At 40.5% G+C, this 24348-nt stretch overlaps 1 protein-coding gene across 1 annotated transcript in view; it reads left to right on the top strand.

Moving 5' to 3' along the window:
- Positions 1–20765, top strand: part of dnai1.2 (dynein, axonemal, intermediate chain 1, paralog 2) — a 28709-nt gene extending 7944 nt beyond the window's left edge. The window contains exons 16-19 of the mRNA XM_037776015.1: positions 4323–4471; positions 8357–8456; positions 12968–13153; positions 20616–20765. Coding sequence (XP_037631943.1) covers positions 4323–4471; positions 8357–8456; positions 12968–13153; positions 20616–20717 — 537 coding nt within the window. The 3' untranslated portion in view covers positions 20718–20765. The remainder of the gene's footprint in view (positions 1–4322; positions 4472–8356; positions 8457–12967; positions 13154–20615) is intronic.
- Positions 20766–24348: the final 3583 nt, after the last annotated feature.

Below are 24348 nucleotides of genomic sequence, written 5' to 3'. Positions count from 1 at the left end.
CATTCAGTGTAATAATTTGCATTTTCATATTAATTTTAGATAGAATTGCAAACACACAAGTAAACCATGGATCTTAGATAAATTCAATAGATATTTGAAACTTGCTTGAGATAATCCCATACTGAGACATACGTGTCCCAATTCCAAACTATGTACCACATACACCATGTCTTAATCTTGATAGTGCACTGTTTTAGCAGGTAAAATACATTAAATTAATTTATTTTTCAGTCAATTGAACACAAGTGTCTTTATTTAGCTGTCCTCCTCATCCCCTCTTATTGAATCTTCAGAGTTAATATGTAGCTATTTGGTAGTTTTTTGCAACTGTTATGTTGAGTATAATTTAAACTTTTAGTTTGTCTTCTGTCCAGTGCCATTAAAATCGCTTCAAAACAGAGCCAGTGTCAAATAATCTGCAATTCCTGATCAATTATGCATCACAACGGGTGTGCCACACAGAGTGCAAATGAATGACCACTGACGGAAGCAGCTAGACAAAACAAGTCTGGAATTTTTTAACATATATCAAGTTGGATGAGCATTCCTATGAAAACCCAGTATTCATGTTAAATGATTATTAGGCCCTGCTGTAGGCCTTTCTCACAGCAGACATTTTGACTTGTCATAGTAGGAAAAGCACAGGTGTTACTAATAACACTAACGATGGCTCCGTTGTATTCATGTGTCCCAGTGAGAGTGACAGTGAGCCAGCATGCATGATACCTTGAACCTGAAATCAAAGCAGCTAAATGTAATTCAGCCACCCTTCATTTCATTATATACACCTGTGCTTTTCATACTGTGACATGTCAAAATGTGTTCCGTGAAAAAGGCCTATTGGGCATTGTTACGGCTGTCCTGGCCAACCTCAGCATGCAATTGGCTGCCATGGGAGGGTCGGCAGCTGATCAAGTTCACCTGGGCCTTACAGGCTGTAAAAGGTTGCCCATGGCGTCAACCCATGACTACTACCACCCATCTTACCAGCTCTGATTCCCATCCAGCAGCCTTGTATCCTGAGGACCAATTTAAGGGTGAGATCGGTAAACTGACAGGCGATACTATTCTCTAGCCCTGACCTAATGTACCTTTAAGCTGCTTTTAATGTTTTGACCACAAGGCACTGTGTATACAGTACATATAGAACAAAAACAAAGGTTTTGTGAAGTTAGTTGCTTAGTACGACTCTTGAAAAGTCATAAAAAAATTCTGCTGATGTTGTGCAGCAAAGCCGTATCCCTAAAATATATTTTCTTTCTATACCACCTGTAAATGAGATCAGTATCATCTTGGGGCTTTTACACTGTCTGCATTATCTGCCCTGAAAAACGGAAGCTCATTTTGTTTGTGGTGCACTAACAGATGTCGTGCTGGGCTTGCACTCCAGAGGGTGCACACAAGCTAGAAAGTTTCCATTGTGTGTGTGTGTGTGTGTGTGTGTGTGTGTGTGTGTGTGTGTGCATATGTGCATGTGCACTTGTGTGTGCATGTGGCCCGTTGGGAGCTCCTCAGGCTTGACATTAAGTGTTTAATGAGTCTCCTTAAGCAGAGGCTCTCTCTGTCCACAACAGGCAGCTGGTAGTTTTTGGCTGGCCTCCCACCTTCTCTATGCTTTCCTTCCTCATGTTCTTGTTACCGTCAGCAGAAAGACACTCATAAAAGTCTCATTCTTTAGCAGTTACCGTGCCCTCATTGTATTGATTTAATAATAATCAAAATTGTTAAAACAGCTCACTGACTAATGCACACATCATTGAAATGGGCTGATGTTTATAAAGTTAAACATAATGCTTGAAGGAAGTCTATCTCACATGATCATAAAGAGAATACAATGTTTGGTACTGTATATGATGAGAGTTTTTTTTTTTTTTTTAAGATTATGTTTTGAGGTTTTATAAAGCCTTTATTAGAGCAGCTGGAGAATGACAGGAAAGGGGGAGAGAGAGGACTCAGTCTACATGGGGCGCACACTCTACCGGTTGAGCTAGACGTCTCCATATGATGATAATGTGTTAAAGGTGCTAAATTTGATATCCAGAGCATTACTATAGCAGCAAACAACTATTTGCTTTGTAAATATATAGATGTGTTATGTCTACCTGAGCAGAGAATGAAGTCACTCTCCCTCTGTGTTGTAATCCGAGCTTCTCCGTGCTTTATTGATATCGCCGGGTTGACCGTGCATGCTTTTAGTGCATGTTCGTGCATGTGAGCGTGCCCCACTGGCTAGCTCACGGCCGCCGCTCTGAACTGCTCACATACAGCAGTTACAGCTGATAACGTCATCCTGACCGATGTCACGGAAGCATAGCATCCACCCTCCGGTCCCACCTCTGGTAAACACTAGGTGATCTCTTTCAGCATTTTCGCCGTTGTTTGCACTGTTAGCATTGTTAGCACCGTTAGCTGAGAGTTACCAGCTACTTGTCACCATGTTGAGAACTGTTGAGAGGCAATCAAAATGCTCCCAATCCCATATTTAGCACCTTTAAGGTGGCTGCTAGAAATGTAACGCACCCAAGAGCACACACGCATTCAAAATCTGTCCACAGACAGACATACAGTATAGCCACCTGGCAAAGTACTCAAAACTGCTTCTGTGGTAGTTCCCGCTACAGTAGGTGTCTCCGGGACCACATTTTGCCATGATGACACACGCACAGACTAACAAGGTGAAAACAATACCAGCCTACACGCTGACGCGGCTGGTAACAAGACACTCATTAGTGTCTATTCACATCATGTCTTGTTGTGTTGTCCGAAAACCACTTTCGCAGTTTCTTCTCATATCAGACAAGAATTATCCTTGAATTCCTGACTAAGACAGTCTGAAATCCCTGATTATCTTACTCACTGGACTTAATTGTGAATTGTTAATTTGAAGCATTTTTGATTGCATATCGGTGGTTTTGTGCTTTGCAACACTATGAGGTCACAAGTGAAGCAGCAGACTGATTTGTCTGATGGTTGTGGCTTAGATAGATGCTGTCTGTATAGGGACACACACCTTGGCTGCACTCCTGTGAAATCACTTAATTTACCTAACTCTCCTTGCAGACATATGGGCAGACACACACCCAGTATGTGTGGTGAAATATGTTCTGTCTGTCACCTCAAGGTTCAGCAGCGCAGACACCCCAGGAGAGGACAATTAAAGAATCGCTCAGCGAGCTGCAGGACAACAATCAAACTGTCAGTGCTCGGAAGTGCAACAGCTGTCCCCACAAGCTGTCTAGCAGTTTTATCCTGGGTTGTCCAGTTAATGTGTCCCTGCAATCTAACTCTGCTGCTGTTTCGGTGCCCATTTTGTCAATTGCAAACAAATTGTGGAAATTTATAGAGCAATTCAACATTGAACCGCAAAGGATTACATTACTCTCTTTGGGTTAAACCTGTCAAATATGTTAGATTCTAGCCTCTCTCCAATCAATAATGTCACAGCATGACCTTTATATCAGCTGTCAGTGAAAAATTACATGTGCCTAGATACATAAAGCGTTCTCAAAATATATTTTATTCAAGTTCTCCTCAGACTTCCATAAAAACAAAATTAGTTTACAAATTCAACCCAACTCATGTCCTTATCTTTTTTTATATTCAATCTGTTTATTCGTCATGAAGACTACTACTCAGCTTGTGAAAATAGTTGTCTTTTGTAGCACTGTAGGGACCTTTGTAAAGTCAGAGTGATGTCTATAATTAGGCCTTGTTTTTCTCTGATTTCTGCAAAACATGTTTACTAACTATACTATATAAACCCCAACAACAATAACAGTTTGGATCAAAGTCAAGATTTGATTTAAGCTGAGCAGGAACGGTGTTACCAATAATTTAATACTGGACTGGCGAGCTGTCACGTAGTATTTTACAAAGCAAATTGGAGCAACTCAAAAAGTAACAAAGCTCAGAAATATGAAAATAATTGCTGTATACGTGGAAAATTATGCAAATTCAAAAAAGGAATTACAGGAATGCACTACTGTTTTTGTTTTCGTTTTGTCATGTTTTTCTTGTGTAGCATAAATGGACTACAACTGAATTTTGGTTTGCAACCCTGTGTTGCAGAATGACAATAAATGATCCTTGAATCCTTTTATTACCCTTTAATTTATAGCATGGTAAAGGCACATAGTTCCAAGTCCAATACAATAAGTTGTTCTTGACTGTTTTTAGAAATTTCAACAATCCTCCAGTGCAGTGGTTACAGTAGCAGGTGACACCAGCTGATAATGAAATGGTTCTGTCACTGAACACTGTGTTAAATAGTAAAAATATTAAGAGGATTCTTGACAAATCAAGACTTTGCCTTTGTTCCCCAGTGCTCCAAGACTTACTCGAGCCAGTTCCTGGAGACCTACAATGCCCACAGCATGGCAGTGGATGCTGTGAGGTGGAACCACTTCCACCCGAAGGTTTTCATCTCTTGCAGTTCAGACTGGACCGTCAAGATCTGGGACCATACCATCAAGTAAGACGACTGATAAAACAGCTACTGTAGATATGACATCACTCTACACACTGTATATTGTATCACAGCTTAAAGAAGTATTCTGTTTTGTCTTTATGTTATCTAGTTTTTAGTAGAAGCTTTTACAGTGTTCCTTTATCATCAAATGTAATTTCCATTCCTGTGTAGTTTTCCAGTTCTACATTATTATCATTTCATATAGTATCTCAAGAAGTACAAGCACCATGTCCATACCAAGCAAGTGCTGGTACATGTCGGGAAAAAAATCATTTTTGTGTAATAACACTCGCCCACCATCGCAGCAACTAGGGTGCTGCACCAGTGACTCCTATAGAGGAGGGTGACAAATACTCAGTTTCACAGTCTCTCCGTGAAACTCTTCAATGTCGGGTGAAAAGAAAGAGCTTATGACTCCATATGTGTTGGACTTGACACATGGCCTGCTGTAAGCCGACAGATTTAAGCAGTGACAAGAACTACAGAGCATGAGGAATTGGTCGTGTCAAATTGGGAGAAAAGGGAAAAGAAATCTAAGAGAAAAACATAGGAAAAATGGTCAATTGGCTATTGTTAATTTCAGGATTTCCCAGTAACTACGGCTTTTATTGTTATTTCAGTTTAATGAACTGTTTATTAAAGTATAATTGATATTTTAGTTTCAGCATTATTCAAGTAAAAGTACCTGGCTGGAAGAAGATGGAAGAGAAATTAAATGCCGTGGTTAGTTATAGAATAGCAACTGCAATTTTAAAGTATTTATATTTTCATGGTTAGCAACATTACTAATGCTTTGCTTTCAAATGTCGATGTACACTCACTGACAAGATAATCACCGTTCCTATAATTCCTCTATAATATTACGGTATATTAGTCTTTATTACCTTCTTGTACTCGTGGCATAATTTTCCTTGCTTATCTGACTAACCCACAGTGCCTCCCACTTCTTGTCAGCACAGGCAGCTTGACTGAATAATTATAGTAATCATCCTCCCATTATGAGAGACAGGGTTTTCAAGAATGATCCATAACACCCCATAGACGTATTGTTTCCAGGAGAGGGGCTGACTGGATCAAACAAATTTTCACAAACTTTGCCACACTGTTCAGAAGGGTTACGCTGAAAACTGCTACTTTTGTTTGACATCTGAGGCTAAAATATATCCTGTAAAATTGTCACATGGCAGTCCTGAATGAGCTGAAGTAGTGGGAGAGGAGACAAGTAACCCACATAAAAGTTTAGCTTGATATATTCTCCTCAGCCAAGAGATAAACTTGGACATAATTTATGACTCCTAATCGCTCAGACTCCTAATCGCTTGGGTTTACAGTATGTGCATTCTGCTGTAAAACGCTCTCTCTTGAGAGACTCTGAGCCAGATTTATTAGCCTTTTGCACCTAATTTCAGACGTATTCTACACCTACCAGAGTGCATGCTATTTATCAAACAGGCAGAGCAGCATGGAAGCACAGTCTGTTGGTCATCTGGGGCGCATCTTCCACAAAATCAATAAGGGAGTGGCAAATAATAGGAAGAGTGTTAAGTGTAGTTGATTGTGCATTCTGGTTTGTTTACTAAGGTTCATACAATCTGTGAGGGTCTTTTTTGCACAGAAAATATTCCACTCTTTTCCAAATGTGTGAATATTTGTAAGTATACTGCATTTAAAGGGTCAGTGTGCAACATTTCAGGGGATTAGCAGAAATGGAATATAATATTCATAACATGTTTTCATTAGTGTATAGTCACCTGAAACTAGGAATTGTTGTGTTTTAGTTCATTTAGAATGAGCCGTTTATATCTCCATAGGGAGTGGGTCCTCTTCACAGAGTCCCCCATGTTTCTACCATAGACTGTATATAGACATTTTGGCCGTCGCCATCTTGGTTTTTGGCTGCCGTCATCTGGAGCTAAGCACAACCGAATGCTGAATAAGACATTTTCAGATGACCAAAAAGATTATAATTAACTTTCATTAACAGAAAACCCACTGTGAAAGGGTTAAAGTTGTAAGATAATAACACGGACAACTCCCAGACCGGACGATGCCGTGGTAGCGATCTGTCAATCACAAGGTCGCCACGCCCTAAAGCATACCCTGCTTTCTGGTCTATTTGACTCTAAATGGGACCATAACTTACTAAATGAACATCATGCTGTATTGAACAAGACTTTAAACTCACATTTGGGACCATAAACTCATGTTTACAATGTTTACTGAGGTAATAAATCAAGTGAGTAGTAGGGTCATTTTCTTATAGACTTCTATACAATCAGACTTCCTTTTGCAACCAGAGGAGTCGCCCCCTGCTGGCTGTTAGAAAGAATGCAAGTTTAAGGCACTTCCACACTGGCTTCACTTTTCAGACCCGGCAGTAGCCCACTGGTAACTACAGTAGCCCAGAACGGAGCATTTGGACTGTGAGTGCACCTCAAAAAAGTATATATTTGAGCTATAATGAAATAGTCCCAAAACAATAAATAACATATAAATGAATGTCATTTCAAACAAAAAGGGGCCCTAGAGTTTGGGCTGTGTGTGTGTGGCCGTATTTGACATTCATAGAGCTGCTGAAGCACTATTTTGAATGCATTCTCGAGAGCACATTTCAACATTTTGATTTATTTTCCTGAGCTTGCTGATGGTAGACATATTCTACCACTGAATAGGGCCCTTTGAGCTCTGCTTCCCTGGCAGAATGTGCCTAGAAGGCCATCTCAGGTGTTGGATGTGTAATTAGTTTCTGCCTTACTAAATCAAACACCAATTACCTAACAGACTGCTTGTGTGAAATTGCTTTCACGTACGCATGTAAGTCTGTCCTTCTGTGTTACCTACTGAACTGGAAAGTTTTGCTTACTCTGTCTGTCTCGCTCACATACACTCTCCCTCCGTGATATTTGAAGAAGACTTGTATGTGCTTGTTTTCTTAGAAATATTGCAAAGTCTCATCCAGTGGTGTCTCCGGGACACTCATTTTCTCTGCCAGGCTGTGATGAGGCATCAGTCTCCAGACCATAGACTGTATATATAGATGGACGACGCGTCTCCACTTGCCCCCACTGTACAAAAGTGAGGCCAAAATAACCCGCATAAGGGATCTGCCATCTTGAGATTTTTACGTCATTTGGAGCCAGAGTCTGCGCAGTAATGACGGTTATGGAAAATTAAAGTTACATCTCTTCTCTCGTACTATTCCCGGCTCCACGACTACTTCACTCAGAGCAGCTGTCAATCACAGCAGTCAATCATGACGTCTCACCCCCTTTTTATAGCATCAAATAACTAATTAAAACCAAACTTATCAGAAAAATTAACTCTTGAACATACATCAACATGATAAGAAATGCCTAAAATGACAGAAGCCATCTTTGGGAAAAATGTATTTGATGTGTGCTTTGACTTTTTACTTCCATGTCCCATCCACCAACATGGAGGTGGGTGATATTTATGACCTATACTGCAGCCAGCCACCAGGGGGCGATCGAGATGTTTTGGCTTCACTTTTGGGGAGCTGTCATGTTGTCCATCTTTATATACAGTTTATGGTTCAGACAGATTATAACTGGTTACCATGGATGACTGTCTAAAGAGAGTTGTCAAACCACTGGAAACTTCAGAGCTTCAGAAATCACAGATGTACAGTATCATTGCCTTGACCATAGAAATTAAGTGTACCTTTTATATCTCTAATGCAGAATCAGATAGAGCAAAACGTCTGATGATCTTTCTCTGACTTTATTGAAAACAGCAACTTAAGATGATGAGTAGCTGTTCTTGTTCATCCTGGGTGACATTGGATTTCAGAGGCACAGATCATTTCATGCAATATAATGAAAAGTTACAGATTTCCTGTCTGACGGTGGATGTCTGTGTGTTTTTCAGCACTCCAATGTTCACCTTTGATCTGAATGCAGCTGTTGGCGATGTTGCCTGGTCTCCATTCTCCTCCACTGTATTCGCTGCTGTCACAACAGACGGAACAGTAAGTGTTACGTCTAAACTTACATTTTGCAGCCCACAGCTTGACTTACATTTTTTTTTTTTTTGCCTGCTTTGGCCTTCAGAATGCTCTGGTACAAGTTACAGTGCATGATTTATGCTTAGTTTACTAAGAATTTCCCATTATTGATTGTGCATTCAAGTGTTTTACATTTATATTTGAAGAAAGCAGATTTTGCACTGTTTACATGCAATGCAGAATTACTGTTAAACATGTTTCTTTCCTTTAGCTAGGATTAGAAGAAGGGACACATTACTAAAAAATCTGTAACAATATATTAAATCAAAAATATAATAACATATGAGATATTTTCATGGCCCCAGGTGATATACTGTAGTCTCAGACCTATATATATGAGGGCCTATAGGATGCTTTGTCTGATAATCACCACCACACATCTGCTGTGTAGATAACATGAGCTTGACACTTACCTGACACAACATGTCAAACCACAAACAGCTGCCCCAGCTACCACCTGCCACCCACTTCATAATTCCCCTAATAATATATTTATAGTCTCAGCTGACTAAACCCTTACTACAGTATATTCATAGGCTAAGCCTCAGATTAATGCAGAATGGCCTCAGGCAATTGAGTTTGTTCAAACACGGTTTCTTGTAACAAAGGCGGCTTCCTGCCCTGCCAGCGGTTATTGATTCCGGCCAAAAGTAATTTCAGTGGATGCCGCGTTGCTTATCTTCACATATTTTCTTAGCATGGCTGCAAGCTGTCCCCATCTGTTTGTCTTCGCACCAGTCTGAACCATGCTATAAAAGTCCACAGTGTTGTGTCTGACACATTTCCTGTCCAGTGTGCCAAGTGAAGTCGGGTGAGAGTGACAAAGAGGAAATGAAAACTGAGCAATTTGAGAGGCACCTTATGTGATAGCGTGTGTGTCCCGTCCTCTCCAATGCCAGAATTCAGTCACCATAGGCACAACACATACAGAGGTATACCCACAATTATGCAAATTATTTCACAACCAAACATCAGTCTTGATGAGATATAGGAGAGAGGAAACAAATTCACAATAATAAATCTAATGTCCCTTTTATAGTATCGAAGTTGCACATAAATAACTAGCAATGTGTACAGCTGGTTTTTAAACCCAGAATAAAACCTGCAGTTTGTTTAATTGTAAACATCATCTGCAGAAAGAAAAATCTAATTAAATGACTTTACTAGAAAGCATACTAAATCTCAGTCCTGCAATTTGTTCTCTGAAACTGGATCAAAAGCAGTTTTCAGCAGCTATTAAAAAAACTCATTAAAAGCTCATCAGTTGGCGTACATTTTACAAGCACAATATCCCCTCCTTTCTAAGCAGCAAGAAGGACAGGGATATTAAATTGGATTCGATCAAGGTCAGTGTGCCTGGTGTGCTTTACTCAAAACTGATCATTTCGGTCTGATTTTAAAGATGCGCTTGGGTGAAAATAGCTTAGACTTTGTTGACGTGAGCTCGTGATTATATATAGGTATTGGGGGTTTGTGCAGAATTCCCTGGATCCACTAAATAACTGTTGCACATTCAGTCCAAGGCAAGGCTAAACTCGCCATTTGGTCGCTGTCACATTTTGAAGAATGTCAGAATATTGTCAGAATTCCCACATTGACTGGTGCGTTCGCAGTGCACGATGTTAGCCGGCATAATCTTCCCCAGGACAGCAGATTCTTTGCAGTACATTTTGTCGTTTTCTGTGACAAGTGTCTGGTAGAGCTTGAGTGACTCAGCATGAGCTGTGAGCCCCTTGACGTGTATTTTCTGTTGATGAAAACCTGGCCTGCTGCTGCCACACTGCAAAATGTCAGAGACACAATGGCGTACGTGTTTGTGTGTGTGTGTGCGTACGTGCTCGTGTACATGTGTTCATAAGGATAATGACTTGCCTGGCAAGCTGAGGCGTAAGAATGACACTGAGTTGTGCAGTGCAAACAAATATCTCTTCGTTCTCTCTGTCCTTGGCTTGCCTCTCCATCTGAGCTGACTGTTGAGGAAATAAAGTGTCAGGATGAAATAATGAGAGGTCCAGGCTTATCCTCCAGTGATTAGTCTCCAAATCCATATTTGCTCTCTGTGCAGCTCCTCTTAACCTTCTGCACATGGACTGTGTCATATTGCAGTTACTATACCTGCATCAGCTCATGTTAGATTCTTAGATCTGATACTTCAACATCAGCCTAAAGCAATAAAAACTGCCTAAATAATTTGATTTAATATATTAAAATTACGGCTGTCAATCTATTAAAATATTCCATATTTATGTATGTCCATAGTTAAAGCTTCAGTAGGCAGACATTTTTTGGCATCATTGGGCAAAAATTCCATAATAACCTTTCAGCATATTGTAATTCAAGTGTTCTGAGAGAAAACTAGACTTCTGCACCTCTGCATGGCTCTGTTTTTAGGCTTTAAAAAATCTAGCCCGTGACGGGAGACTTTGACCAATCACAGGTCATTTCAGAGAGAGAGCGTTCCTATTGGCTGTGCTCTGGCTAATGTGCGGTGCTTGGTATTTTTTCAACAGATCTCAACATGGCTGTCAGGTCACAATCATTCTCATTTTACAGCTAAACAGTACACTACAAGATGATTCTGAAAACATTTGAGGGGAGAAATAGGCATTACAGTAACAGAATATTGATTCATATTTGATCAGCGCTGCCTAGTTTGACCGTTTGGTCGGAGTTCGCGAGTGATTGACAGCTGCTCAGAGACAGCAGCTGGACGGCAGACTCCAGATTAGCTCTGACTGGTTGTTTTCCTCCGGTCTGTGAAATCTTGCAGATGCCATTAGGGACACAGAGGCACATGATTTTTTTCAGATTACCTGTCTCATGCACTACTGTCAGGATATAGTGACCGTTTTATTAAAAATAACTTTTTAAGATCATATTTCATCCATTTCAAACCACTGCAGCTTTAATTGTGATTAATCGCAAATTAATCACCCATTTTGTATCTGTTCAAAATGTACCCTAAAGGGAGATTTATCAAGTATTTAATACTCTTGTCAAAAATAGGAGTGGGAAAATATGCTGCTTTATGCAAATATATGTATATATTTATTATTGGAAATCAATTAACAACACAAAACAATGACAAATTGTCCAGAAAACCTCACAGGTACTGCATTACCATTAGCATAAATAATATGCTCAAATCATAACATGGCAAACTGAAGCCCAACAGGCAACAACAGCTGTCAGTGTGTCAGTGTGCTGACTTGACTATGACTTTCCCCAAAACTGCATGTGATTATCATAAAGTGGGCATGTCTGTAAAGGGGAGACTCGTGGGTACCAATAGAACCCATTTCATTCGCATATCTTGAGGTCAGAGGTCAAGGGACCCCTTTGAAAATGGCCATGACAGTCAAAATTGAGCACAAGTTTGGAGCGTTATTTAGCGACAACCTTCACGACAAGCTAGTATGACATGGTTGGTACCAATGGATTCCTTAGTTTTTCTAGCTTCATATGATCACAGTATCTTCACTACAGCTTTAAAATTGAGCCTGCTACAACCTCCGAAAGATCGATTGCATTAATTAATGTGTTAAAGAAATTAGTGGAGTTAAAACAAATTTGCTTTAACTTTGACAGCCCCAATTAAAATCAATTAGAATGCAATATGTAATACAATATACGTTTGATGAATTATAGGCAATCATTTCAACACAGTAAAATGTATCTCTGCCCCAAGTTCTTGTGTGAATTACAAATGTAGTCTGTGTGTTCTGCAGTCAGTCATGACTAATGTTACATTAGTGCTCACATATCAAAAGCAAAAACACTGCAGATAATGGCTGTAGTGATGGAGGTTACAGAGAGTCATACCCTGGCAGAATATGATGATTGGTTGTAAGTGATGACTGCGATGCTTTGTGTGGCGCTGGTTCACATAGACGGTATGAACCCTAGCAGCCCGGGCACAGTCATCTTTCTGGTGAAAGGAGTGGGCTGTGGAGAGGCAGTGGGCTCATTTGTTGCCGACAGATTGTCTAAATGCACTTATAGGCTGAAAGAAGAATATCTGGGATCTGGTCCTTCTGGTTAGCGATGCTTATGATTTTGTATTGGGGCTGCCAGCACAGACAAAACACACATACATCCAGACAGAAGTGCACAGTCATTGAGTTACTGGGAACAACCTTCCTTGCACCAGATGGTCAGGCTGCATCCCCGCAGAGGCTCCACCAGTCTCCCTCTGACATAAAAGACAACACAAATACAAGATATGAAAGGGCAAAGTCTGTAGCAACAGATGTAGCCTTTACTTACTCTGGAGGCAGACTCTCCAGACACACTGTACACCCTCCAGCCTAATTATGGTGATCAATAAGATGGGTCAGTTTTTACCGGATTTCTATTTAGACCTTCAGTCAGTGTTAGTGGTAATGCCAAACTCCTGAAATGTCCGTTTAGAGGGTCAGAAATAAAAAAGATTCATCAATAACACATTCATTCTTTTGATCACTCATCTTTTTCAGGTTCATGTGTTTGACCTCAGCATCAACAAATATGAGGCCATCTGCCATCAGTCAGTGGTGGCCAAAAAGAAGACCAAGCTGACTCACATTGAGTTTAATCCCATCTATCCTATCATCATCGTGGGCGATGACCGAGGCTATGTCAGCAGCCTCAAACTCTCCCCTAACCTCCGCAAGAAACCCAAGGTAAGAATCGTATCGAGTTGCTAGAGAGGGACATTCAATCACATTACAATCCTTATTTACTAAAAAGCTATGTCTATTTTAAGCCTGCCTATAAGTGGTAAGAAAATAAACCCGTCTTTCCAAATGCAGCTGCTTTACCATCCCACGTTTCTTCTCTTGCTGCTTTGTCTATATAACGAGGCTCCATTGGCACGTACGAATGGAGCTTGTCCACATTAGAAATTTGATACCAAATCTTCTGCCACTTGCAGCACTATGGAGGAGTGTGTTCTGCATTGTTACCATTGCAATTGAATGGCCTATTGTGTTGTGGCCGATTGAATGGGTGTTATTAGCGGTTATCAGCCTCATAGATATGGTTTAGAAGGGGCCTGCTACACTTACTTGTAGGTTCAGAAGGTCATTATCATATATTCACATGGTTGATCATGGTTGATCATGGAGACCGCTGTTCGTGTCCCACGTGAGACCAAAAGTCAATGGTAACTTATTTTACCATAGTTTTGTTTCGTAATTTACATAGTACTTTTTTTAACCCAAACCACGATCTTTTTCTAAACCTAACCAAGTAGTTTTGTTGCCTAAACCTAAGGTTGTTTTGTTTGAATTGGCCACATTAATTTTCACTTTCACAACCATACACTGTATATAAGAAGTGAATGGAGTCATCCATTTGTTTGTGGACTGCTGTTTTGAAGCCTCGATTTCGGCATTTTGTCCGTCGCGATCTTGATTTCTGGCCGTCGCCATCTCGGTTTTTGGCCTGAACACTGAATAAGACATTTTTAGGCAATCAAAAATGATATAATTAACTTTAATGAACTGAAAACACACTGTGAAAGGGTTAAAGTTCTATGACGAAAACACGGACAACTCCCAGACCAGAAAACACTGCGGTAGCAACCTGTCAATCACAAGGTAGCCACGCCCTAAAGCATAACCTGCTTTATGGTCTATTTGACTCTAAATGGGACCATAACTTACTAAATGAACATCATGCTGTATTGAAGAAGACTTGAATTTAGCAATTGAGACCATAAACTCATGTTGACACAAGGTAATAAAGTGAGAAGTATGGTCATTTTATCATAGACTTCTATACAATCAGACTTCTTTTTGCAACCAGAGGAGTCGCCCCCTGCTGGCTGTTAGAAAGAATGCAAGTTTAAGGTAATTCCACATTGGCTTCACTTTTCAGACCCAGAGGTTGCCCAATGTTCACAACATGAGAGGTGCAGATTGGTCTGTCTGAAGAATTAGAATGATAGTGATAACCGCTGATAACGCCCATTCAATTGGCTGATAACATTCGAAATGGGTGGTTCTTTCACCTTACATATCATCTTATCTGTAAATGATCTGAATATATGTCTGCCCTTTTGCATTATTTATCACTGCCACCTGTTCCACATCAACGAAAGCAGATCAGATGATTCATTCTTCACAGAGTCCTGACCTCGAGCTAATTTCCCCAAATAACAATAGAATGAAGGCCACCGTTCTCCCCCCTCCTCAGCAGCTCATTATCAGCATCACTAATCACCTGTATTTTTTCTTCCTTGCTCATTTAGGCCAGTTAACAATTAGGCACAGAGAAGTCGAGTGTTCCTTGTAATTGAATAAGCTTGTTAGAAAAGATCACTAGAAGGAGAAGCAGAATGTAAATGGAAATTTTACTGAAAATCAATGTGATTACTGGTGGCCCAGTGGTTTAAAAGGCCGATCACATAGCCGTGCAAGGGCACCCATCGTCGTATCTTTTTCACCAGTCATCCCCCTGTCTGTCTCCCCATATTGTCACTCATTCTGCCAAACTGGCAATTAATACCAAGACAAAATGGGGGAAATATAAAAGAAAAAAATGCTAAAATAAATTTTGTATTCAAAGAAAGTTGTTGCTATACAGTAAAACAAAATTCCACTTTACTCCATTCACAATTGATGAGTCACTGAAGGCTCTGTTGCCACTCATGACAACGGTTAATGAGCTGTGGAGTAATCACAGCGGTCCTACTAAACACAGGAGGAAACCAAATGGCACCCTGAGTCACAACACTTTAATCAGGGCTCATTTAGAGTCAGCTCAGCAGCCTCTCCACTTTTCTTTCGTGTCGGTCACATGGAGCATATAAACTAGAAGAAATTCTAATGAGTAGAGTAATACGCATTTATTTTCACAACACATTTTTGTGCATAATGCATAGCATTGCCGGGCCTGGGTGCAACACACATAAACGGTTCTCATTCAACCACTCACAGCATAACAGCACATACACACACACATCCAGTGGTACCTCATTAGCGACCTCAGACTGTAGCCCTAAAGCGTACAATTGGGGAATAATTGCACAGTTCAGCACCACTGACAGTGGTCAGAGCATTTTGGAACGCAGTGTGGCAAATAAGCATCAGGCATAAACACCTACCGCAAATATTGTCAGTTATATGTCTTATACAACTGGCACAGCAGTCCACTAACACTCACACAATGGGCATGGTGGCCCATTAATATACCCAAAACATTGGCACAGTAGCCTGGCAATCCAAACTGTAACAATACAAGTGCGTTGTACTCACCTAATTGAAGGGCATTGGGTAAGGCTGACGAGGCAGGCCAACTTCTTGGCTCATTTACTCTCACTAAAGCAGCCCACTTGACCTCTCTTGTCCTGTGGTGTTCCTCAAATAGTTTTGATTAATTGTTTTGAGCTTGCAAAATGAGGTCACATGTTAGAACTCAACACAAAACAGACATTTACTACAGGATGTACCTTTCCAAAGTATGTTCCAAAATGTTCTAAGGGCTCTCCGTTGTGTTGAACTCAGCAGTTATTTCCCAGTTGTAAGCCTGGCGAGGGCTACAGTCATTAATGTGGTAGTGTCGAGTGTGGCTGCTGTTATGCTGTACACACAGAAATGTATAGGCCTGTGGGTATGTGTTGTTAAAATGGAGCGTTGCTGCAACACGTTCTCATTCCAACTTTGTCAGACCCCTCAGTGTCCCTTATGGCTCTCAGTAAACATTAGGGGTGTAAATCGCAAGTTTCTTCACAATACCATATTATATTGATTATTTGGACAACGATACGATATTTGCTGATATCCTAAAGTCTGCCACAATACAATTTAGATTCAATTCAGGGGCCTGCGATCGATATTGGATGATATCATATGCCCATATAACACAATCAGTTCCATTTATATCAATTCAAAAAAATATATATATATAATTTGACAATTTTATTACTGGGCTCTTCCAGACATTTTTAATTTCTTTTTTAATAAAAAGAATACAAATAGACTCCCCTGCTGTTCACTATAAAGTGCCACATTTCTCATGTTTCAGCACTGTTTGAATGTTTACGAAGGATGGAAATGGTGACACAGATGTGCCTTCGACTTTCAAAATAAAGACATATCTTAGAGATGAAAATATATATCGATGTTTTCACTTTGCATTGATGATATTCGATAGTTGATCATTGAGTCGATATAACAATCCATATCGATGTATCATTACACCCCTAGTAAACACGTGCTCAATGTTGTGAATTAAACAAAAACACTTGCTTAGGTTTAGGCAACAAAACCACTATAGTTAGGTTTAGGAAAAAACAACATGGTTGGGCTTTACATTACTACGTTTGTACAGTGAAAATGTGACTGGACATTGTGTACACGGGACGCGAACGATCAGCTGATTGTAACGTGAAAGCGAAACATGACGCACGGGACATGAATAGCGGTCTCCTGGATGAAAGCCCTGTGTTTGTTGGACCCATCCGCCTCCCCGCCCACCCTGTGTGTCTCTTTCACTCTTTAAACTACATCACCATAGTACTTTCCCTGTGCTCTTACTGTTGTTGCGGATGGGTTTACATTGTAGTTAAGGGAAAGCCCGGTGCGTCACATACCAGCGCTAAAGGGTGCCTTGTGCGGCGGTATTGAACGCCGACGGCAGTGACAAAGCGTCAGTATTTGACGCCCTGGAAATGAGAACGTGCTGGGAGGGTCTTTGGCGTGGAGGAAAAAGAGTCTACTGTCACAGATTTAGTTTATGCAGTCTTCACTTTCAAGTGGAATCTGCTCAGAAAGTGTTTCACAATTCACATAATGCATATTAAGTACCCGGAAGAGCACATAATAGTGTTTTTTAGACACACACTCCAAATGTTCATGACCACTAGCATCAAATGACCCCTGTCTGTGTTCAACCAAACACACTGTTCTGCTTGAATGTGTTCATCTCATTTGTTCTCTTCTCTTTCCACAAATCACAAGTGGCAGTTGCAATATAAAAGCAGCCTTATGCAATGTTTTGTGATTGTCTAATAATCACTGTTGTCTCCCAGAATATAACATCCATCATAACATTTACATTTGTATTCGTGATGAGTGCTAGAAAATGAGCAGACACAACAGTCTGGGCCTTACACCACAGGTGGGGCTTCCTATCTGTATGCATTACTTTTATACAGACAGAACCAGTCTGGGATTTTACTGCTGCAGTAAGCAAGCCAGCCAGGAATTTAGAAAATGAATCAGAACACATGTTGACATCTTGAGAGATGATGCATTTTTTATGATTTTGATTACTTTTGAAGTTTTATTAATTTGAAGCGCTGGTTTGTGCGCGCTCAGCCTTTCTCTCTACTGTGGAGGACGCTTTATTGAGCCATTCATCATGGCAGAGATATTATGTTGCATCGAGATTTGATGCCCATTCGTTTAGGGAACGCAGCTGTCTGTCTGGACCATCCCCCGTCGCTGTATCCATTTCAAACTTTAAAGGGGGACATATCATGCTCAATTTCAAGTTCATACTTGTATTTTGGGTTTTCTACTAGAAAATGTTTACATGCTTTAATGTTCAAAAAGCACATTATTTTTCGCATACTGTCTGTCTGAATATACCTGTATTCGCCCTCTGTCTGAAATACTGTGTTTTAGCACCTGTCTCTTTAAGCTCCCCCTCCAAAAAGCCCAGTCTGCTCTGATTGGCTTGCTAGAAAAATATGGTGCACCTTTGCAAAGGTAGTTCTCAAGCTTTGGGCGATATATTCTAATGAGCCTGCATGTGACCTAGGAAGGGGAGCCAAGTCTGAATGGCTTGTTGAATCACATGTTTTCTGATCTAGACAGCCCACAAAAAACTGACTGGGTTGTCTTATTTCATAGTTTGTAGGTTGGTAGGCACTCCAGATACCCAAATGTATGTGCACACCGTGATGTCACCCATTGATTTGTTGACTGCCGTTTTGAAGCCTCAAGTTCTGCATTCGTCACCCTCTTGGTTTTTGGCCGTCGCTATCTTGTTTTTTTGCAACCACAAGTGACACGAGAGGGTGGAGCTAAGTACGTCATTTTTAGACGACCAAAATGTTTCAATTAACTTTCATGAACTGATAAACACACTGTGAAAGGGTTAAAGTTGTAAGTCGAAAACACGGACAACTCCGAGACCGGACAACGCCGTGGAAGCGACCTGTCAATCACAAGGTAGCCACGCCCTAAAGAATACCCTGCTTTATCGTTTATTTTACTCTAAATGGGACCATAATTTACTAAATGGACATCATGCTGTATTGACGAAGACTTGAAACTAGCGATTGAGACCATAAACTCATGTTTACAATGTTAACTGAGGGGATGGGATGATAGCGTCCATCAACACCAACTCAAAAATGTACTATATTTTAGTTACGCATACTGGTATTTTTATCCCTCATGTTGTCATTTTTTCAGTGTGAACATACTACACACAATAAATGATTAGAATAGACATAGCATTTCATATCTGACATTATGGGATGTCATAGTGGTAAAAGCACAGGTGTATCTACTAATACTAATTATAGTTAAGTGAAGTTGTAGTTCCAGGGTCCTGAACAGTGTTGTGCTTGCTGGCTAACAAGCGTGACTTACTGAGACACTTGAATGTAATGAGCCATCGTTAATTTTATTAGCTACACCTGTGCTTTTCCTGCTCTAACAAATGTCACAAAGTTGCTGCTGTGAAAAAGGTTTCAGGAAGCGTCCTGATGCATCCCTCCAGCGGTCTGTATTATAAACGTCTTCCTTTTTTAATTCTTGAGGCAGTTTGTTGGATCTCTCATGGGGGTCGAAGACGGACAGACAAATATATTCACTGCTTGCAGTTTCTGTACAGGGCTAGCTGATTTTCATGCAGTTTTGGGATGATTTGGGCTTTTGCACCTCACTCTGCCTTTCTTCAACCTAAGAATCTCAGGTCTGTATTTGTATAAACAACAATATCTAATCATGCTAATTATTATCAGTAACTTGCCTCTCTGCAAAATCCCAAGACATGTTAATACAAATAGAGTGCTATAGGAATGAGTCCCAAAACCCGGAAATGAATTCGCATTTTAGCACTTCCCGTTCCCTCGTCTCGAAGTCAATGTTTTTTTGAATGGCTTTTTAGTTAGATGCCTAAAATAAGGTCTGTGGTTAACACAAGCTTGAGAGATTTTAACGTTTCTACTAAATAAATATCTCAGTAAATATCCCATGCGTACATTTTGAAGCCTGTATATGTCTTTAAAAAGGCGTCTGCTAACAAGTGGCTAAATGAGACTACTAAATGTCATCACGCTGACTCATCCGCCTTTACAGCCTCGTTGTATTCACTGAAAAAATCCCATTGGCTTTTTATTGAGAAAACCAGGGAGATGCTAACTTCCTGGTTGGCCTACAAAAATACGTCATGCCTGGAGCAATCTATTACATCTCTGTTCATAAAAGTAGTAAATAAATAAATATCGTATTTGCACAGTATATCCAGTAATATCTGTGAACAGTTGCATTAATTCAGTGGTACAAGTCGTAATGCATTTTCCCTCTTCAATTCCCAACGGTGTGTTATTTCCTGATTAAGATCAAGTGAAGCTTTGTTGAACTGTAAGATTGTTTCAGGCTTCTTTAATCACAGTCCAATTCAGTTTGACAAAAGCCTGGAACAATAGTAAAAGAGACTCGATAAGGAAAGGCCCTGTTAAATATCCTTTAAGAGAGGTAGAATGGCCTCCTGCAGCAGAACAGGACAAATGTTGAGCCGTATTATATAGCTCTTAAGTGGCTGCGCTTCTCTACACACGGTGGTATTTAATGTGCCAATAATAACAACACACCACAAACTGGAAGATCTCTTTGCGGTGGTGCCCTTTAGGCAGCAGCTCCATGTCTTCAAAGAACGTTTCACAATATGGTGGAAAGACATTATTACATAATAGAGTAATATAACCACTCTGCTGCTATTGACCTTACATCCATTTCAATTTATGTCTGATTGTGTTGTCTTCTCCTCTGGTTAACTGCCTGCCTGCTGGGTTTGTGGTCTCCCTAAGTGCTTGGTAAGCATAATATAATTTCAAATTTCTCACTCTCTCTCTGTGTGTGTGTGTGTGTGTGTGTGTGTGTGTGTGTGTGTGTGTGTGTGTAGGGCAAGAAGGGTCAGGAGCTGCCTAAGGGTCCAGAAGTGGAAGTAGCCAAGATGGAGAAGCTCCTGAGTCTGCTGAGGGAACCAGAGCAAAGCACAGCTTAACGTGTTCTGCCGTGGCTCTCCAACACAGCAACATGGTACAATCTTTTATTCTCCTTCATTAAAAAAAACAACACTTCCATTTGCTCAGCGTGTGCAACAGCAAACAGCATCAACACAACAAGACTATAACAAGAAACTATTTCTATATGTTTATTAAAATTGTTTGATCCCTCCTAAACTGTTAATAAATTATTCATATTCAATTAATAATGCATTTATTTATACTGCAGCACTCGATACATGTTAAACAGGCAACATTAGGATTCCATTGACTTTACTGACCTTCTGCGGGGATTTATTAAACCCATTCCGTATGTATTGTACAAGTTGATTAAGCTAAAAAGTGAAGGGGGAGAGTTACGGCAAGCGAACGGGGAGTTAAATTAGCGTAATAGATGGAGCATTTATGGACCATATCCAGACGACTTATCTTGGCTGGCACACACCGTCCTGGGCTCCCGTCCAGGGATGAGCTAGAAGCCTTTTAATATCCCATCTACGGAGAGAACTTTGCTTTGACTCATGGCAGTGTCCGTCTTTATTTTGTCTTTTCCTCCGCTCCTCTCTGTCTTAATGATCTTGTCCTTCAGTAAAGCACCACCCAGTGCTCTGATGCTCAACTGGAATCAAATGCTCTCTCTCTCTTTTTCTCTTTACGCTACACAGAGCTCCTCTGCCCTTCGAGTCTTCCTGCGAATACACACAGCACTCTCTCCCTTAAGTGTGATTCATTACTTCATTTCCACAAGTTTAGTTAGAGAGGGCAGCTCAATCACCTCATTTTTACAGACAATGCGTAACAAATGATCGTGGCCATGGGGTAGTATTAATGAGAACAAAGCTGCACCAGTTACTTTGTTACTGCGGTAATAGGAAGCATACTGCAGTTTGGTCCAAGAACTGTTTGTTCTGCTACTGTATTTGTCAGATTTGTTTGTGTTGCACTTTTGTAGATTGTTGCAGCCACATGTATTGCATTTGGGTTGGGTGGAAGTGTGTCTAGTAGTGGTTAGAAAGAGCAAAACAAAGGTCACAATTTCAGGGGAACAACTGTAGTATTTCCACCCATGTATTAGTACTCTTATGTATCATCAATATGTGTTATTTATACCCTTTTTCCACCAAACTTATCGTGTACATGCAGTTTTTTTTAAACACGGGAAACCCACTAAAAGTAGGCGATAGACTCCCTTCCCGTTGCGAGTATGCCGTGCCGTTGCACTGGCATTTCTATTGTTTCTATTTCTAAGACTGTGTCACGTTCGACGTCATGGACGGCACTGGAAGCAGGATTAGTATACAGTGAAAATGTTACGTGGTTACATCTTTTTTTATGTGTATTTCTTATTTAGTCTCTTTTTCAAACTCTCAAACCAGAGTTGGTGATTGTTGGAACAGTGGAAAGACTAACAAAGACAATTTTGATGAGTTTTATTTTGTTTCTGTCGAATGAATGAAGTGTGTTTTACGACAATCAGTGAGGTGAAATTACTGTTGTCTGACTGGAGTCTGGTGGCTTTGAGGAGCGCATATAACGGCAATTTCTTTTCACATCTAATTCTGTGAATTAAGGGTTTACTTCGACCAAACTGTCGAGTTTGAGTTTGAGTTTGTTGGAACAGTGGAAAGACTAACCACTACTGTTGACTGGAGTCTAGTAGCTTTGAGGATAGCATATTAATTGTATGTTTTGTATGTTAATACATGGTAATAATTGTCCAAATCCCTGTTGATTTGTTTTATTATATATTCACTTAAACGCACGTCACATAGCATCGCGCCGGAAAAGGGGCGACAATGAGTGTCTCCACCCGGTGTCATGTTTCCATCACTGCCGATCAGAGCAGATAAATACCCGTAACTACTGCTGAGTCATTTGTCCCGGGTATGAATGCCGATTGTTACCTGTCCCACTGAAGACAAAAGCCAGATGTTAGTGGGTGTTAATGAGTTTTTTTGTCCAGTGGGAAAGAGGCTAATTTGAGCACCAGGTGCTACTTGATGAGATGTTGCAAGTTGCTTTTTTCTGTATCCGCCGTCTCTTGTGTTGACATCGACTTCAGTCAATTATTCTACTAAAATGACTTCCAACAACCTCCTCAGAAGGGTATGAACTGCTTCTTTTCAAGTTTTCCTCTTAAGACAGTGAGTCGCCTTTTACTCAGATCATAACATGTTTTGTGGCTGCTTTGCATCCTGGTCTACTGGGGCTATTGTCGGTGGAGAAATTGGTGTTTCTGTGGATTTCTCTTATTCTTTGATTCTGATATTCTTAAACCTGATGAAACAGTCCTATCAATGCAAGAACAATCCCAATAGTTTGGCTTTGTCCGAAATCGCATACTATGCACTACATACCCAATATGTGTACTATCATCGTTTTTTGTGAATAAACAGTAGTATGTATCTTTTCGGATGCACTGAGCAGTAATTTACGTCGTCACTTCCTGAGAGCCTGCTTGCCGGTTGGAGATGTGTAACCATGGTAACCCATGCCAACCTACGCCTAGCAAAATGGAATCTTATACTTACAATTGAATTGAAGCGTCATTGAGCTATCCGTCAACATCTGTTATGAACGTTGACGTCATACCACTACCACATAGCATGTTAGTATAGAATTTTGGACGTAACCATTATCTTGATATTGGCAAAGTGTTCTTGAATAGTTTCTTTAGAGACGCTATGCATTCTGTAGTATATTTAAGTGATTTACAGCATCTTTTGAATTGTTCTGGTGACCGAAGTTTTTGTTTGTAGAAAAACAAGCCAATCCCAGTATGAATTGGTGCAGTGTATGTATTGCTTTCAGCCCGTTCCTCTCAGTTTCCCTGCATCCGATCCATGGTTGTGGTAGTTTGGAGGAGGATGTTGCAGTGTACCTTGCTGTCTGTCAAAGTGCATTTTTGGCACTACCACTGGGGTGTCCCAAAGTTTGAAATCTTCAAATTCTACACACACAGTAGTAACTTTAGCAGATATGTTTTCATGTGAGCAACACCAATGTAACAATACTCTGTTGTACTCTGATATGAGCTAAAAGCCTGGAAGATATTGTGAAGTTTAAAACACACATCATAATATCTTTTAACTCTACAACATGCCTTGTCGAGTCTGAAGTTGCGGCACCAGCGATGCAGGTTAAATGCTTAGGTATTGATAATCTGTGGGGGGAAATGTGGGCAGTTTCTGTTTGTAGAATTCCACATGATTGATCCGTCTGCATGTGTGCGTCCTGTGATTCAGTCCAGAGTGAGTGGGCCATCACATACAGCCACAAGCAGATGTCGGCGTGAGGGCCGTATTGAAGAGGACACAAATCTCGACTAAGCCTCTCTAGTCCTTATATAACACCCTCAGCAAGGCGCTATGCCTCACAGATCGCTGGTATTTATGAGTGACAATGACACACACACTCCACACAGGCTCAAGTCCCTGTTTTCAGCAATATACGGGTTTTGTCCTTTTTTTTCAGGAGAGAGTACAAAATGAGAGGATATATTTAGAAACCTCCAACAACAGGCCAGCCGCTCTTTGTGTACGGAACATTCCATTTTCAGTCTTTGTGTAACCTGCTTCCATCCTCGTGGCCATGTCCTTTATCTTCAGGCCATGTGTGTCCATGTTAAAC

Source organism: Sebastes umbrosus, chromosome 1, assembly GCF_015220745.1.
Source record: "Sebastes umbrosus isolate fSebUmb1 chromosome 1, fSebUmb1.pri, whole genome shotgun sequence".
NCBI classification, from domain to species: domain Eukaryota; kingdom Metazoa; phylum Chordata; class Actinopteri; order Perciformes; family Sebastidae; genus Sebastes; species Sebastes umbrosus.
The sequence above is the reverse complement of the archived record's forward strand: the minus strand, read 5'-3'. Positions and strand labels throughout refer to the sequence as shown.